We start from the raw sequence: 17,097 nt of genomic DNA, 5'->3' as shown, positions 1-17,097 counted from the left end.
GGACCGGAAGTGCCTAGAACGTTGGCCCGGGAGGCCTGTATCAATTTGCAGCGTCTGTGTATCAATTTGCAGAGGGGAAGGAGGTGAGTTGTTGTGGGGCGCTCCAGCAGCTGCATATATATATATATATATATATAAATATATATTTTTAAACAAAATATTTTGCAAAATAGTCACACTGCAGTCAACTTGCGAGAGCCCCAATTTTGGCTGCCCCCTGAAATCTACAAACAGAATCTTCGCGGTGGAGAGTGGGGAAACAGCATGGGCCATGGCGATGACAGAGTGAGTGGGTCGAATGCTCTCCCTGCAGCTCCCATGCCCCAGGGGAATGCCTTGTAGGCGAGTGGGGGCAAGGCAACGTCTGATTGCCACTGGGGATGATCTCTAATCAACCTGTTCAGGCATGTTGTGAATAAAGGTAAAGTCTCGGGGGGGATTGTCAGGCTGCTGTCTCTCTGTGGAGAGGGAGAGGCGGCTGGTGGTGAGTTTAAGCTGCCACATACATCCTCTGGAGCTAGTCGGCCTCCTGCCTCAGAGGTAGGGACACTGATGGTTATTTGGAGCAGCCTTATGCATCCCTCTGGCCTGGGAGAGATTTTCCTCACGACCTTAAAATGGTGCCAGGAGCTTTTCTCATTCATTCATGGGATGAGGGGATCACTTTCCAGACCAGTGTTTATTGCCCATCCCTAATTGCCCAGAGGGCAGTACAGAGTCAACCACGTTGCTGTGGGTCTGGAGTCATATGTAGGCCAGACCAGGTAAGGATGGCAGTTTTGTAGAGTCACAGAGATGTACTGCACGGAAACAGACCCTTCGGTCCAACTTGTCAATGCCGATCAGATATTCTAAACTAATCTAGTCCTATTTGCTAGCATTTGGACCATATCCCTCTAAACCCTTTCTATTCATATACCAATCCAGATACCTTTTAAAGGGGCAATTTTTTCACTGAGATGGTGGTGCGTGTATGGAATGAACTGCCAGAAGATGTGGTGGAGGCTGGTACAATTTCAACATTTAAAAGGCACCTGGATGAGTATATGAACAGGGAGGGTTTAGAGGGATATTGGCCGAGTGCTGGCAAATGGGACTAGATTAGGTTAGGATATCTGGTCGGCATGGACAAGTTGGACCGAAGGGTCTATTTCTGTGCTGTACATCTCTATGACTCTATATGCAGGTTAGGGTGGATTGGCTGTGCTAACTTGCACCATAATGTACAGGTTAGGTGGGTTAGCCACGGGAAATGCAGGGTTATAGGGATGGAGCTGGGTCTGGGTGAGATGCTCTTCGGAGATTGGTGTGCACCTGTTGGGTCAAGTGGCCTGTTTCCACACTGTAGAGATTCTATTTGATTAAGGTGGACTACAATTCCCAAAAGGTCAGGCAGCATCCGAGGAGCAGGAAAATCAACGTTTCGGGCAAAAGCCCTTCATCGGGAATGAGGCTGTGAGCCAAGGTGGTGGAGATAAATGGGAGAGGGAGGGGGATGGGCTGGGGGAGGGGGGAGGTAGCTGAGAGTGTGATAGGTGGATGAAGGTGGGGATAATGGTGATAGGTCAGAGTGGAGTGTGGAGCTGTGCTTTTCCAGCACCACACTCTTGAACACCAATATTTAAAAGGCATCTGGATGGGTATATGAACAGGAAGGGTTTGGAGAGATATGGGCCAGGTGATGGCAGGTGGGACTAGATTAGGTTGGGATATCTGGCTGCCTTGATGAGTTGGACCAAAGGGTCTGTTTCCGTGCTGTACATCTCTATGACTCTATAAATGCTGTAATTGTACCAGCCTCCACCACTTCCTCTGGTAGCTCATTCCATACACACACCACCCTCTGCATGAAAAAGTTGGCCCTTAGGTCCCTTTTAAATTTTTCCTCTTTCACCCTAAACCTATGCCCTCTAGTTTTGGAATTTCCTTCCCTAAAGCGCAATAGTGAACCAGATAGGTTTCTCTAACAGTGGGTTGATGGTCATTTGATTTTTAAATTCAGCATTTTTAAAAAAAATTGAATTCAACTTTCACCATTTGACAACGTAGGATTTGAACCCGGGTCTCTAGTTTAACAGTCCAGTGATAATACCACTAGGCCACTACCTCCCCAGTCATTGTAGTGAGTGTGAATGAGCCATACCATAACTTTGAAGGATTACAGTCATGATTAGACTCTGAAATTGGGGGAGGCAGTGGCTGAGTGTATTATCGTGAACTGTTAATCCAGAGACCCAGGTAATGTTCCGGGATCCCAGGTTCGAATCCTTCCATGGCAAATGGTGGAATTTGAATTCAATAAAAACATGGAATTAAGTGTCTTAATGATGAACCATGAATCTACTGTCTGGAAAAAAACATCTGGTTCACTAATGTCCTTTAAGGAAGGAAACTGCCATCCTTACCTGGTCTGGCCTACCTGTGACTCCAGACCCACAGCAATGGGGTTCACTCGTAACTGTCGCCTGGGGCAATTAGGGATGGGCAATAAATGCTGGTCTAGCCAGTAAACACCCACATCCCATGAATGAATTAAAAAGAATTCCAGATTTTTTAAAAATTGAATTCAAATTCCACCATCTACCAAGGTAGGGTTTGAACCCAGGTCGTTACCTTGGTAGATGGTGGAATTAGAATTCAATTTTTTTTAAATCTGGAATTCTTTTTAATTCATCCATGGGATATGAGTGTTACTGGCTAGACCAGCATTTATTACCAGGTTATTACCTGGGTCTCTGGATTAACAATTTAGCGATAATACCATTAGGCCATCACCTCCTCAATAATTGGGCTTAGATATATGGTGATCTAATCTCATTGCCACTCTAGGGCCCGGCCTACTCTTTCTCTCCAGCTCACCCAATCCCACTCCCCTCTCCTGAGGTTTAGCCCTCTGGATTAACTTGGTGCCTCCTGCATCTGAGGATTGACCTCTGCAACACTCGCCACGGAATGTAAGAGAAATGTCAATGGGGAGTTTAAAACCTTCAAATTAGGGGCCACTTGGCACCTCAAGTTTGTTCTGCCGTTCAGTAAGATCAGGGCTATGGCCTGTACTGTATTCTCTGTAGTTCTGAAGGACCTGAAGCGATCTTGTGGACTTGCAATGTTCTCAAAGGGATAGACAGAGTAAGTTCATGAGTTATATTTCTCCTAGTTGAGGAGTGAACGCAGCCCTTAGGACCGAGATGAGGAGGGATCTCTTTACTCCAAGGGTGACGAATCTTTTGAATCATGTATGCCCAAAGTGGAAGCTCAGTTATCATGTACATTCGAGATGGAGATCAATGGATTTCTAATCCCTAATGATGTTAAGGGTTATGGGAAGTGTGGTGTACGAGGCAGATGATTGAGAATGCTGAGCAGGCACATGGGGCTGAATGGTCTCCTCCTCCCACGATCTGATTATCCCACATTGTCTCCTACCCCTGATAGTTTACCCCCACTAGTTATCAATAATCTATCTACTTCTTCCTTGAAAATATCCAAGGGCTCAGCTTCCAGTGCCTTTTGAGGAAGAGAGTTCCAAAGTCTCATGTGAGAAACAGTTTCACCTTATCTCAGTTTTATTTTTAAACAGTGACCCAAGTTTCAGATTCTCCCACAAGGGGAAACATCTCCTCCATACTGGATTATAGTTCTGGCACTTCCTCCATTTAAAAAGAAATGTACAGCTCAGCCTGTCTAGCCTCATAAGCCAAACTACCCTTCTTAAAAATTCATTCACAGTACATGGACTTTACCAGTTTTCTCATTTCCCTCCGCCCACCTTACCCCAGTTCCAACCTGCCAGCTCAGCACCATCTTCATGACCTGAAGGACCAAATGTCCTTCCCACCTATCCACTTCACCCTCCTCTCTGACCTATCACCTTCACCCCACCCCCATTCTCCTATTGCACTCTCAGCTACCTTCTCCCCAGCCCCACCCCCCCTCCCATTTATCCCTCCACCCCGGAGGCTCCCTGCCTCATTCCTGATGAAGGATTGTTGCCCGAAACTTCAGTTTTCCTGCTGCTCGGATGCTGCCTGACCTGCTGTGCTTTTCCAGCATCCTCTCATCTTGACTCTGATCTCCAGCATCTGTAGTCCTCACTTTCACCTATGTGGATATCACTGGCTGGGCCAGCATTTATTGCCCAGAGGGCAGTTCAGAGTCAACCCCATTGCTGTGGGTCTGGAGTCACATGTCAGTTAGATCAGGTAGGGATGGCAGTTTCCTTCTGTAAAGGACATGAGTGACCCAGATGGGTTTTTCCAACAATGGATTCATGGTCATCATTAGACTCTTAAATCCAGATTTTTATTGAATTTAATTTTAACCATCTGCTGTGGCGGGATTTGAACCTGGGTCCCCAGCACATTGGTTCGTTCTCTGGATTGATAGGCTAGCGATAATACCACTTGGGTGTCAAACTCATCTAAAATGAGAATAAGCACAAAAGGTGCCTTCTCTGTCACTGAGGAAGGTTCAAGAAGCAACTTAACAGTGCACTGACTTGTAACATTGGCAGTGGTGGGATTTGAACCCATGTCTCCAGAGACTGAAGCCCAAACCCAGGGCATTACACTGCTCAGCCTCTTAGGGAGCTACAGCCACATCCTGTAAATGAATCTTTTAAAAACGGGTGGCTGATCTCATAGGCTAGGCTTGTATCCACTGGGAGTTCCGAAGAGTGAGAGGTGACTTTATTCCAATATCAGTCTCATAAACTTTCCTTGAATTGTTCCCAATGTATTTGCTTCCTTAGATAAGGTCACTGACATTGTATACAGTACTCCAGAGGTGATCTCACCAGTATTCTCCACCACTGAAGCTAAACTTTCCGAATTTTATGTTTTATTCTTTCTGTAATTAGCGTCGGTATTCTATTAGTTTTTCTAATTACTTGTTGTACCAACAGTGTAGCCTATTACGACCCATTCTCTAGGGTACTCAGATCCCAAGCTCTGCGATCTGTGTGCACGAAGAATGAAATCACAGCATTATCAGACACTGCAGGAGGCAAGTTCAGATACACGCCTCAAATTCAGGGTGGTCCTGGCAAGTCTGGGTTAGGTGGTCACCCTTCCTGATCCCTGTAACTTCCTGCAGCCCTTACTATGGTCTAAACTCTCTGCATGCCTCTAATTCCGGCCTTGTGGAACATCCCTGACTTTCTTGGTTCTACCATTGGCCTTCTACTGCCAAGGCGTTAAATTCTGGGGTTTCTTAAACCTTTCTGCCTCTTGTCTTTTAAAGATATGACCTCAAACACCTACGAAACTCTCAGTCAAGCTAACATCTCCTTGTGTGACTTGGTGTCAGTTTGTGTCTGCTTGTCCTTTCCCTGAAGTAACTTGGGATTTTTTTTTTTATTCATTGATGGGAAATGCATGTCACTGGCTAGGCCATTGTTTATTGCCCATCCCTAATTTCGAGAGGGCAGTCAAAAGTCAGGAGTCAAGTGTAGGCCAGACCGGATAAGGCTGGCAGAGCTTTAGAAAGTACAGAGGAATCTTGATTATCCGAATGACACGAGTGGGGAATATTTCATTCAGTTAATCAAATTCCGAATTCAAATTACACCATCTGCATGGGATCTAAACCAACTCCCTCTGAACATTCTGTAGTTTTAGATTAGATTAGATTACTTAGTGTGGAAACAGGCTCTTCGGCCCAACAAGTCCACACCGCCCCGCCGAAGCGCAACCCACCCATACCCCTACCTTTACCCCTTACCTAACACTACGGGCAATTTAGCATGGCCAATTCACCTGGCCTGCACATCTTTGGACTGTGGGAGGAAACCGGAGCACCCGGAGGAAACCCACGCAGACACGGGGAGAATGTGCAAACTCCACACAGTCAGTCGCCTGAGGCGGGAATTGAACCCGGGTCTCTGGCGCTGTGAGGCAGCAGTGCTAACCACTGTGCCACCGTGCCGCCTTTTGTAGAAGGGTCAGTGGACCCAAAAGGATGGTTTTATTTTCTCACCACAGATGCTGCCAGTAATTTCAGTTTTTAATTAATTCATTTATGGGATGTTGGCATCTCTGGCTAGGGCAGCATTTATTGGAATTCAAATTCCCCTATCCACTGTGGGATTTGTAGGAGAAAGTGAGGACTGCAGATGCTGGAGATCAGAGCTGAAAATGTGTTGCTGGAAAAGCGCAGCAGGTCAGGCAGCATCCAAGGAACAGGAGAATCGACGTTTCGGGCATAAGCCCTTCTTCAGGAAAGATTCCTGAAGAAGGGTTTATGCCCGAAACGTAAATTCTCCTGTTCCTTGGTTGCTGCCTGACCTGCTGCGCTTTTCCAGCAACACATTTTCAACTGTGGGATTTGTACCCAGGTTCCCAGAGCAGCATTTAATACCCCATGCCTAATGGAGTCAACCAAATTGTCGTGGGCCTGGGGTCACATACAGACCAGCCCAGGAAAGGATGGCCATTCACTTCTCTACAAGGCATGGGTGAGCCAGATGGGTTCTATTGCAACAATTGACAATAGATTCATGGCCACCATTAGACTCTTAATTCCAGATTTTTAATTGAATTCAAATTTCACCATCTTGCCACGGCAGGATTTGAACCTGGGTGCCCAGAACATTATCTGAGTCTCTGGATTAACCGTCCAGTGATAGTACCACTAGGCCCTCCTCTCCCCTTAGAGAGACCTTGGGGTGCAGGTTCGTAGGAACAGGTCGAGTCTTCAGGAACATTGGAGATGAAGTGAAAGTTTTCTTATGGGGGAGGTCAGAGATGTTTTCTTCTGGGGGAGTGTATTAAGTGTGGCACGTGTGGTTGTGTTACAGGTGGCGGGCAGGATGCAGCTGGCCAGACACAGCGACCACGTGTTACAGCAGTTGTGCTGCCAGCTGGAGTATGGCTTCCTTTGCGACTGCTCTATCACGGTGGGTGACGTACACTTTCGGGCGCACCGCGTGGTGCTCGCAGCCTGCAGCTCCTATTTCCACAAGCTCTTCGTGAATCAGCCGGGGGAGGCGTCCCAGGTGTGCCTGAGCTCGCAGGCCGTCAGCCCTGACCACTTCGACCTGATCCTCCAGCTGATGTACACCGGCCGCCTGGTGTCCTTGCCCTCCGACCCCGACCAGTTCCGGGCCTCCCTCAACTTCCTGAAGCTCTACGGCGCTCCCCGGTTCTCCGCCGGGGGCAGCGAGGAGGCGGCAGTGGCTCCTCCTCAGGTCTCGGAGGGTGGCAAGGGTGAGCCGCTGGTCTTCGGGGTGGAGCTGCGGCCCTGGGACAGGAGCAGGCCGGAGGACATCCCGGAGCAGCAGCAGCAGCAGCAACAGCAACTCCCAGTCACCGTCAAGTCCGAAACACCGGAGGGGCCGTGGGAGGAGGGTGTGGAGGGTCCGCCCAGCCCCCCCAGGCTGTGCTGCCCCCTCTGTGGCCTGGCCTTCGAGCAGCCCCGCGGTTTGCAGGAACACCTCCCCGGCTGCCTGCGCGGGAGGGGCCAGGGCTGGGGCGCAGGGAGCGGCCAGGGGGCAGACCCACGCAGCCCCACCCCCGAGGTGAAGCAGGAGGCCCCCGAGAGGAGGTGGGAGGGGGAAGGAGGCCTCCCCGAGGAGCAGGGGGCTGGAGGCATGAAGAGGCTGAAGGTGGAGGCCCCCGAGCAGGAAGAGGTAGGGACCCCAGGGCAGGGGAACCCCCTGCTGCTGGAGCTCAGCGGCATCACGGTGGTGAGGGTGGGGGGAGGAGGGGAGCCAGAGGCTAGGGTCTCCCCGGGGTTGGGCCCGCCAGAGGACTACGAGCTGGAGGAGGGCGAGGTGCGTTTCCCGGGCGACGACGACCTGGTGCTGGAGAACCCGGAGGAGGAGGACGATGAGGGCTCCTTCAGCAGCTCTAGCGAGGGCAGCACCTCCAGCTCAGACAGCCCCAGCCCAGCGCCCAGTGAGGACGAGGGGAGGCCTCGGGCCCGGATCCCGGGGAGGGCATGGAGCTGCCAGGCCTGCTGCCCGACTGAGGGGAGAGCCCCGGCTCGCAGCCAGACCAAGGCCCGGGGGAAGGCAGAGTGTGCCCGAGCCCCCTCACAGTGCTGCGGGACAGAGAGCGGCGTGTGCCACGCTCGCCCCAACGGCAGGCAGCAACCCAGCCGCCCGGGGTGGGAGAGGACCCAGGTGTTGGACCACGCGCTGTCCAGGGGGGCAGTGCCTGGGCGTGGCAAGAAAGGGCAGAAAGTGGCCAAGCAGTCACGGGCGCCTGGCCACAAGAAGGGCACGGAGGCCGGGCAGGGGAAGCAGCAGCGGCGGCGTCCTGCCAAGACCGCGACCTCTGGGCCTGGCAAACACAGTGGGCCACGCAAACACTCCTGCCAGATCTGCGGCAAGGCCTTCCTGCAGCGAGGCCACTTGGCAGAGCACGTGGCCACCCACAGCGAGGTCGGGAGGTTCGCGTGCCGGGCGTGTGGGCAGGAGTTCCCGAGAGAGCTTGAGCTGCGGCTCCATGCCACCACCCACGCCGGCGACTCCCGCTACGCCTGCCGGCTGTGCGGCCAGGGCAGCTACCGCAAGCACGGCCACCTGCGCCACATGGCCAGCCACCTCTCACGGGGCCAGGTCCTCTGCCGGGTCTGCTTCGAGATCTTCCAGGGCGCGCCAGAGCTGGAGCGGCACCTCGAGAGCCACCTGTACCCCTGTGGGACGTGCGGTGAGAAGTTCAAGCGCAAAAAAGATGCGGCGGCACATTCCGCCGGCTGCTGGATGAAGAAACTGATGACCTCAGAGCTGGACAGGCCATCGAATGGTCAGAGGAACGTGGACTGACCGTCTCACCTTCCCTCCCACAACCAAGGACTCTGTGTCACACCCAATCTTCTGTTGCATTGTGGCCTCCTGGGTGAGCCACACGGGGGCTAAAGATCCCAGTTTTGATATCTGGACCCATTTCTGAATTAGTCTCTTGTGGCCAGGACTGTGGTAGATGGATGGACAGGGTTGGTTCCAGTGGATATTCAGCCACGGTTTTCCATTCGCCATTGCAGTACATCTCGCTCCTGGTTTGGGTTGGAGCGTGGGGATGGCAGAGAACAGGACGAGGTTGCCTGATGGTATTGGGGATTCAAGAGTAGGAATACTCCAGTACACCTCCATAATGCCCAATCTGCAAACGACTACCTCAAGCAACGTTTCTCACTCCATTGTCTTCCTGCTTCTTCCATTCAAACCCTCACCACCCCCCCCCCGTTTTATACCTTACTTTGCATGAGAAAACCCTCTTGGTTTTAAGGGCCGAAGTGATCCCACAATCAGCAGGATTGGAAACCAGGGATTTAGAGGGAGCTTATCGGGATGTTAAGATTCAGTGTTAGACAAGGGCAGGATCGAAATCCAACCACCCCAGCCCTGCAAAACCAACACTTTCAATGCATCTCCTTCTGCATCCGAACAAAATGTGCAAGCTGGAGGGAAGCTGAGAGTCAACGGGAAAATCAGTGCCAAATCTGCAAAAGGCGGCAAGTGGAGGGAGGCACCATATGGTCAGTGGCCATTGTCTGATCTCCAATAGCTGCTCAGGTATTGGGAAAGGGCTGTTTGATTATCGACGTTTGGAGATTTGAAAACCCAGTTTGGGTTTCCAACAGTATTGGTTTATAGACTCGAGTTTTGTATGCTGTCTTCTATTAATTGGAAGGTCTTAAGATCAGTGTACAAATAATTAAAATGATTCTTAACAATAATGATTTATTCCTGGGTTCTTTAAGCTTTGAGCAAAAGGTGTTGGTGACATTACCTGTGAAAGAGTGAAGAAGTTGAGCTGAGCTTTGCTGTGGTCCAGCTGCACTGATGTCCTCTTTAATAGACTGTCTCAGGGGTAATAACAAAACTGAGCATCCCTCAAAATGTAGCTCCCTCACACTAGGCTCACTGCTTGCTTTGAGTATTTTATTAAACTTCTGGTCTACACTGCTTCTCCATGTCCTGTACCCTTACTAGTTATTAATAACGATTCTTCCTTCTCCCTAGCAAGAAATACTGGTCTTGCCAGCAACACCCACAGCCCCAAATAAATTCCGACCTAAGTAACCACTGATCTGACTAGGACCTTGAGAGTGATATTATCGCCGGACTGTAAATCCAGAGACCTGGGTAATGTTCTGGAGACCCAGGTTTGAATCCTGCCATGGCAGATGGTGGAATTGGAATTCAATAAAAATCTGGAATTAAGAGTCTAATGCTGGCCATGATTGTTCAAAAAAACCCACCTGAGTCACTAATGTCCTTTAAAGGAAGGAAACTGCTATCCTTACCTGGTCTGGCCTACACCTGACTCCCGACCCACAGCAACATGGTTGACTCTGAACTGCCCTCTGGGCAGTTAGGGATGGGCAATAAATGCTGCCCTAGCTAGTGAAACCCTTATCCCACAAATGAATAGAAAAGAAACTCCCATTTCTATCAAAAATAAATATTCAAGTCTGTGTTTGACAATGATCCAGACTCTCTATCCAAACACCAACAATCCTGAGAAAAAAATTCCACATTTCCATTTTATATGGGAGACCCCTTATTTTGAAACTGTGTCCCCTTGTGCTAGAATTTCTCCGCAAGAGAAAGGTCTCTGCGGCATCAAAATCATCTCCCTCCGAATCATGTTTTGATGCCTGTCAGGATAGGCCCAGCCTTTCCCATAAGGCAGATCCCTGCAGTGGAGTCAACCTCTGCTTAAACAGGACTGTATCTTGCCTGTCTTAGTTACGCAACGCTTGGCTGAGATACTGGAGAGACCCCAGCACAGCAGAAACGAAGGAGAAAGAGTCTGTGTTCAGCCTTGACTGCCACAATTCTGAACCTGTATTCCAAATGACAGATTTATTCTTTTTAAAAAAATACACATTCTTCAGTATACAAAAGGATTGCATGGGGGACAGGTGTTGCAGTCTCAAAAGGAGGAGCGAGTGGATGTTCTGGAGAGAGCCGAGTACAGAACAGCACGCTTCTGCATCTCGACAGAAACCTGGGTCTGCCTTCACTTGAAATCTTCCAACACCTTGGAATTCTCAAATGTGCACTCAGACAGAAAAGGACAGTTTCTTAAATACATCACAGTTCAGCATAGCCTGTTTACCATACAGTTTCCTGTGAATGGTTTGACGTAATCTTTCTGAATGGGTAATGTCCTCAGGAGTTCCAGTGAACAATTAAGATTTATGCTTCTTTTTCTTCTTGTGACTCTTACTCACCTTGGGGGGCGCAGTCTGTGGGATCTCTCTCTCTTTCCTCCTCCTCTTCTCCTGCTTTCGGTTCTTGGGTTTTGGCATCTCAGTATCGGAGTGTTCGAAGCCAGCTTCCTCCTGGTCTCGTTTGCTCTTTTTCTTTCTCGGAGTGCCGGCCACTGCTGTATGGTCAGGCTCGTCCCCACTGACTGCTACCTTTCCTTTCAGCCGCTTCCTCCTCTTGGCCTTAGGCTCCCCTGTATCGTCGCGCTCCGATGGGGTGGCTGTTAGCCGGCAGGGTGAGGCAGCGCCAAAAGGCTGGAACCTCAGCTTCAGGCCTGGCGGGATGCTGGGGGCCGGACTGGTGGGGATGGAGCGTGGCTCACTGCTGCCTGTGTCCTCCCAACTCTCGCCAATAGTGACGGAACCTGCGAATGTCGGGCAGCCCTGTGTGCCTGATGGGAGGACCAGGCAGACTCCTCCTGCTCCTCTGGGCGTGCTAAACACGTTATAAAGTTTGTCCTTGCACGTCTTCGACCGAAGAGTCTGAAAACCAACCAACGGGATCTTCCTTCCAGAGAAACTGAAAGAGCGGAAAAGAAACGAAAATACTGGGGAGTTAGAGCCAACTGCAAATACAATCACATGCTCTGAAGTGCCAAGTAACCAACGTGTGTTTATGTAGTGCCTTTCAAGCTCGTTGGACATCCCACAACACAGCCATGAAATGCTTTTCACGTGTTGTTACTGTTGTAGGAAACACAGCCATCAGTCTGTGAACAGCAAGCTCCCAAAAAATAAAGTGACATTTACTGGACAAATCCTTTTGATGACATTGAGTATTAGCCAGGGCACTAGGGAGAACTCCCTTGTTCTTTGGATTAGTGTCATGGGCCCTTTTGCATTTATAAAATTATATCAAAATTACATAATCCACAGTGTGGGGGCAGGTCATTTGGCCTACTGAGTCCACACCGAGCCTGTGAAGAGCATCCCACCCAGACCCACCCCCTTACCCTATCCCTGTAACCCTGCATTTCCCATGGCTAACCCACCAACCCTGCACATCCCTGGGCACTACAGGACAGTTGAACACAGCCAATCCACCCTAACCTGCACATCTTCGGATTGTGGAAGGAAACCAGAGCACATGCAGCACTCCCTTTGCAGTACACAAACCATTCTGAATGAAGAGTGGGAAGTGCTATAGCTAGCACCCATTTAATTAAAAACCAAAAGAAAGTGCTGGAAAATTTCAGTAGGTCTGGTAACATATGTGGAGAGAAATCAGAGGTAACAATTTGGGTCAAGTCACCCTTCTTCAGAACACAAGCGCTATAGCTGACACCCACTCAAATAATTTATCCTTTCAGGTGACCAGACATTGCTGGCATTTGTCAACTATTCATCTCTGCCCATGAGTACAGGAGTTGGGAGGTCATATTGTAGCTGTAATGAACATTGGTTAGGCCACTTTTGGAATACTGCATTCAGTTCTGGTCTCCCTGCTATGGGAAGGATGTTATGAAACTTGAAAGGGTTCAGAAATGATTTACAAGGATGTTGCCAGGATTGGAGGGTTTGAGCTACAGGGAGAGGCTGAATCGGCTGGGGCTGTTTCCCTGGAGCGTTGGAGGCTGAGGGGTGACTTTTTAGAGGTTTATAAAATTATGAGGGGCATGGATAGGATAAATAAACAATGTTTTTACCCTGGGATGGGGGAGTTCAGAACTAGAGGGCTTAGGTTTAGAGTGAGAGGAAAAAGATATAAAAGGGGAAGTGAGAGAGGCTAGTACAATGACAACATTTCTACTACAAGCCCACCTCCTCCCACCCTACCTTCTGCAAAATCACCATCCCTTATTCCCAATTCATCCACCTCCGCTGCATCTGTTCCCAAAATGACCAATTCCATCTCAGAAAATTACAGACGGCCTCCTTCTTCCAAGATCGCAATTTCCCTTCCCATGTGGTCGACGGTGCCCTCCAGCACATCTCCTCCACTTCTCACACCACCGCACTTGAACCCACACCTCCCAACCCATCAAGGACAGAACCACTCCCCGGTTCAAATCTTTCACCCCACCAACCTCCGCAAACATCGCATCATCCTATACCACTTCTGCCACCTCCAAATGGACCCTGCCAAAGATACATTTCCCTTCCCACCCCTATCAGCGTTCTGGAAAGACCATTCTCTACACAACTCCCTCGTCAGGTCCATGCCCCCCACCAGCCCACACCCCACTCCTGGCACCTTCCCCTGCCACCGCAGGAAATGCAAAACCTGCACCCACACCACTCCCCTCACCTCCATCCAATGCCTCAAAAGGATCCTTCCACATCCGTCAGGAATTTACTTGTACCTCTCCCAATGTCATCTACTGCATTACACCCGATGTAGTCTCCTCTACATCGGGGAGACAGGACATCCTCTTGCAGATTGTTTCAGACAACATCTCTGGGACACCTGCACTGACCAACCCCACTGCCCTGTGGCTGAACACTTCAACGCCCCCTGCCACTCCAAAGACATGCAGGTCTCGGGCCTCGTCCGCCGTTAAACCATTACCACCCGCGTCTGGAGGAAGAACGCCTCATATTTCACCTTGGGACCCTGCAACCACATGAGATCAATGTGGATTTCAACAGTTTCCTCATTTCCCCTCCACCCAGATCATCCTGGTCCCAAGCCTCCAGCTTGGCAACGCCCTCCAGACCTGTCCATCACCTTTCCCATTTATCCACTCCACACCCCCCGACCTATCTCCTCCTTCCTCATCTTCAGCCACCTATTGCTTTCTCAGCTACCTTGCCCCCAACCCCATCCCCCTCCCATTTATCTCTCAGCACCCCAAGTCCACGACCCTCATTCCTGATGAAGGGCTTTTGCCCGAAATGTTGATTCTCCTGCTCCTCGGATGCTGCCTGACCTGCTGTGTTTTCCAGCACCGTACTCTCGACCCTGAACATTTGAAAGGCATCTGGAAGAATATATGAATAGGAAGGGTTTAAAGGGATATGGGCCAAGTGCTGGCAAACGGGATGAGATCAGTTTAGGATATCTGGTCAGCACGGGTGGGTTGGACTGAAGGGTCTGTTTCCGTGCTGTACGGCTCTATGACTGGGTGGCTTGCTCAGCCATTTCAGAAGGCCGTTGAAATGTGGGTCTGGAGTTAGGTACAGGCCAGACCAGACAAGGACAGGTGTCCTTCCCTAAAAAAGGCATTAGTGAATAAGGTGTATTTTACCACAACTCACGATAATTTTGTGATCGCCATCACTGGGACTAGTTTCCACTTAGATTTTATTCTGAACTTACACCAGACTTGAAACATTAACTCTATTGCTCTCCGCAGATGCTGGTAGATGTGCTTTTTCCTTGTTTGTGATTTTTAGTTGAATTCAAGTTCCACAAGTCCTGACAGGATTCAAATCGGATTCCCCAGGCCTCTGGATTACTACTGTGCCACCATCTTACCCCTTCATGAGTATGTGACTAAGTGTTATCATAACATTGCTTTAAAACGAGAGACAAAAATTGCAAATGCAGGAAAAGCTCAGCAGATCTATGAAGAGAAATCAGAGTTAATGTTTTGGGTGCACTGACCCTTAGAGATTTTAAAACGAGAGGTTCGCAGGTGATTCAATGCTCTGCGTGCTCACCTATGTGGATCGAAGTCCGTGGGTGCTTTGATGAGCCAGAGTTCTGTGGAGGGGTCGTTCACTTTCTCCGGCTTGAGCTCACACGATGTTGCCTGTGGACATGGGGTAAATTCCGATGGACACTGAAACTTTGTCACCCTAGCAGGCCCTGAAACGACAAGTAAAACAGCCTCAGTCTTTAAGTCAAAGACAGAAGTGGCTGGAGAAACTCAGCAGGTCTAGCAAGAGAAAGCAGAGTTGACATGGAGTGCAGCTCTGAAGGATGACTGGACTCAAAATGTAAAGAGACGGCAAAAGGAGTGAGTTTGCAGCCAACGTAGGAGGAGGAAATCATACAACACAGAAACAGACCTTCCAGTCCAACTAGTCCATGCCAACCATAATCCCAAAATAAACAGTCCTACCTGCCTGTTCAGACCATATTCCCCCCAAACATTTCTCACTCAAGTAGTTATCTAAATGTCTTTTAAATGTTGTAACTGTACCCGCATCCACCACTTCCTGTGGATGCTCATTCCACACACGAACCACCCTCCGTGTAAAAACAAAAGTTGACTCTTGTCTTTTCTAAATCTCTCTCCCTTCGTCTTAAAAACACACCTCCCTAGTCTTGAAATCCCCCGCCCTAAGGAAAAGACCTTCTGTCAATCACCTTATATACGCCCCTCATGATTTTATGAACCTTCGGAAGGTCACCCCCTCTGGAGGTTTCTCATCCGTCCCTTTTCTGTCTCCCAAGTGAATAAGGGATTTGGGGTCCGTCCCCATTACCAGCCCCCCCCCCGGGGAGGGTGTCAGTCCGTCCCCATTAACAGTCCCCCCCGGGGAGGGTGTCAGTCCATCCCCATTACCAGCCCCCCCGGGGAGGGTGTCAGTCCGTCCCCATTACCAGCCCCCCCCCCGGGGGAGGGTGTCAGTCCGTCCCCATTACCAGCCCCCCCCGGGGAGGGTGTCAGTCCGTCCCCATTAACAGCCCCCCCCCCGGGGGAGGGTGTCAGTCCGTCCCCATTACCAGCCCCCCCGGGGGAGGGTGTCAGTCCGTCCCCATTAACAGCCCCCCCCCCGGGGGAGGGTGTCAGTCCGTCCCCATTACCAGCCCCCCCGGGGGAGGGTGTCAGTCCGTCCCCATTAACAGCCCCCCCCCCGGGGGAGGGTGTCAGTCCGTCCCCATTACCAGCCCCCCCGGGGGAGGGTGTCAGTCCGTCCCCATTAACAGCCCCCCCCCCGGGGGAGGGTGTCAGTCCGTCCCCATTACCAGCCCCCCCCCGGGGGAGGGTGTCAGTCCGTCCCCATTAACAGCCCACCCCCCCGGGGAGGGTGTCAGTCCGTCCCCATTACCAGTCCCCCCCCGGGGGAGGGTGTCAGTCCGTCCCCATTACCAGCCCCCCCGGGGGAGGGTGTCAGTCCGTCCCCATTACCAGCCCCCCCCCCGGTCCCGGTGCCTCCATGAGGCGGGTGAGCAATGCTCGGCCTCGGGCTCCTCACCTGGTAGCGGCTCCAGGCACCGGCCTCGGGGCGGTGTGTCAGGGCTCTCGATGTCACTCCCCTCGCTGCTGGACACGGCCCAGCGCTCCCGCTCCATCCCGTGGCCGAGGCGGCGGCGGCGGCGAGGACCAGGCCCGTCTCCCCGGGCAACCACGTGCCGACCTTTGACCCGACCGAACCATCGCTCACCCTGTGGGACACTGGGGGGGGGGGGGGAGTTCAAGTCTTGCCTTTACCCCCATGTCGACAATATCAACATTTACAACCAACTCTACACCGCGGAACAAATTTTTCTTTATTTATAAACTTCTCTTAAATACAGCGGACGGCGTTCCCAGCCTCTGACAACGTTTATTTAGATTCAGCACAAACGTCCCCCTCCCTCAGCTCCTAATGAAACAATCTCCAGCTCCCTCACTTGTCCACCTCCATCGAACTGACCTATATCTCTCTTACCGAAGAAAAACGTCTACATCCGACACCTGTTTCATAATATTAATGATTATTATTGTTAAGTTGGGCTCACAATGTAATTTTAGTTGTTCACAAAATGTATTTGCTGTATATTCTTATCACCATCTGTTCCCCCCTATAAAAATGGAATGGTGCAGCCTCAAGGGAAATTTTAAAGCTGAACTTTAGGCTAATCCACTTGAATGGAGGGGGGGGGGGAATGAAGATATCTATTTTTATTATTTCCCTTTCAAACACAAAGGTCATTGAGAATTGTTGATTTCATTTCTAAATGATGAATAACATTGCTTATGTTTTAATACGTTTCGGTAAATG

General features: G+C 50.5%; 2 protein-coding genes across 2 annotated transcripts; one reads left to right on the top strand and one right to left on the bottom strand.

Moving 5' to 3' along the window:
- LOC122542805 (uncharacterized) lies at positions 1–10,152 on the top strand. The gene is made up of 2 exons (XM_043680863.2): positions 1–83; positions 6,797–10,152. Exon 2 carries the CDS (start codon positions 6,809–6,811, stop codon positions 8,765–8,767), a length of 1,959 nt encoding a protein of 652 aa, XP_043536798.2. The 5' UTR covers positions 1–83; positions 6,797–6,808; the 3' UTR covers positions 8,768–10,152.
- A 641-nt stretch (positions 10,153–10,793) lies between these two features.
- On the bottom strand, positions 10,794–16,468 carry LOC122542939 (DNA-directed RNA polymerase I subunit RPA34). Its single transcript, XM_043681081.2, has 3 exons — positions 16,309–16,468; positions 14,824–14,971; positions 10,794–11,740 (listed from the first exon to the last, which is right to left on the bottom strand). The coding sequence occupies exons 1-3, from the start codon at positions 16,403–16,405 to the stop codon at positions 11,143–11,145; spliced, it is 843 nt and encodes a 280-aa protein (XP_043537016.2). The 5' UTR covers positions 16,406–16,468; the 3' UTR covers positions 10,794–11,142.
- Between the last annotated feature and the right edge of the window lie 629 nt (positions 16,469–17,097).

The sequence above is a fragment of the Chiloscyllium plagiosum genome, unplaced genomic scaffold (genome assembly GCF_037043375.1).
Source record: "Chiloscyllium plagiosum isolate Xiang-an unplaced genomic scaffold, Cpla_swu_hap1 HiC_scaffold_47, whole genome shotgun sequence".
Lineage (NCBI taxonomy): Eukaryota > Metazoa > Chordata > Chondrichthyes > Orectolobiformes > Hemiscylliidae > Chiloscyllium > Chiloscyllium plagiosum.
Note: the sequence above shows the minus strand (reverse complement) of the source record. Positions and strands in the feature narration are given on the sequence as shown.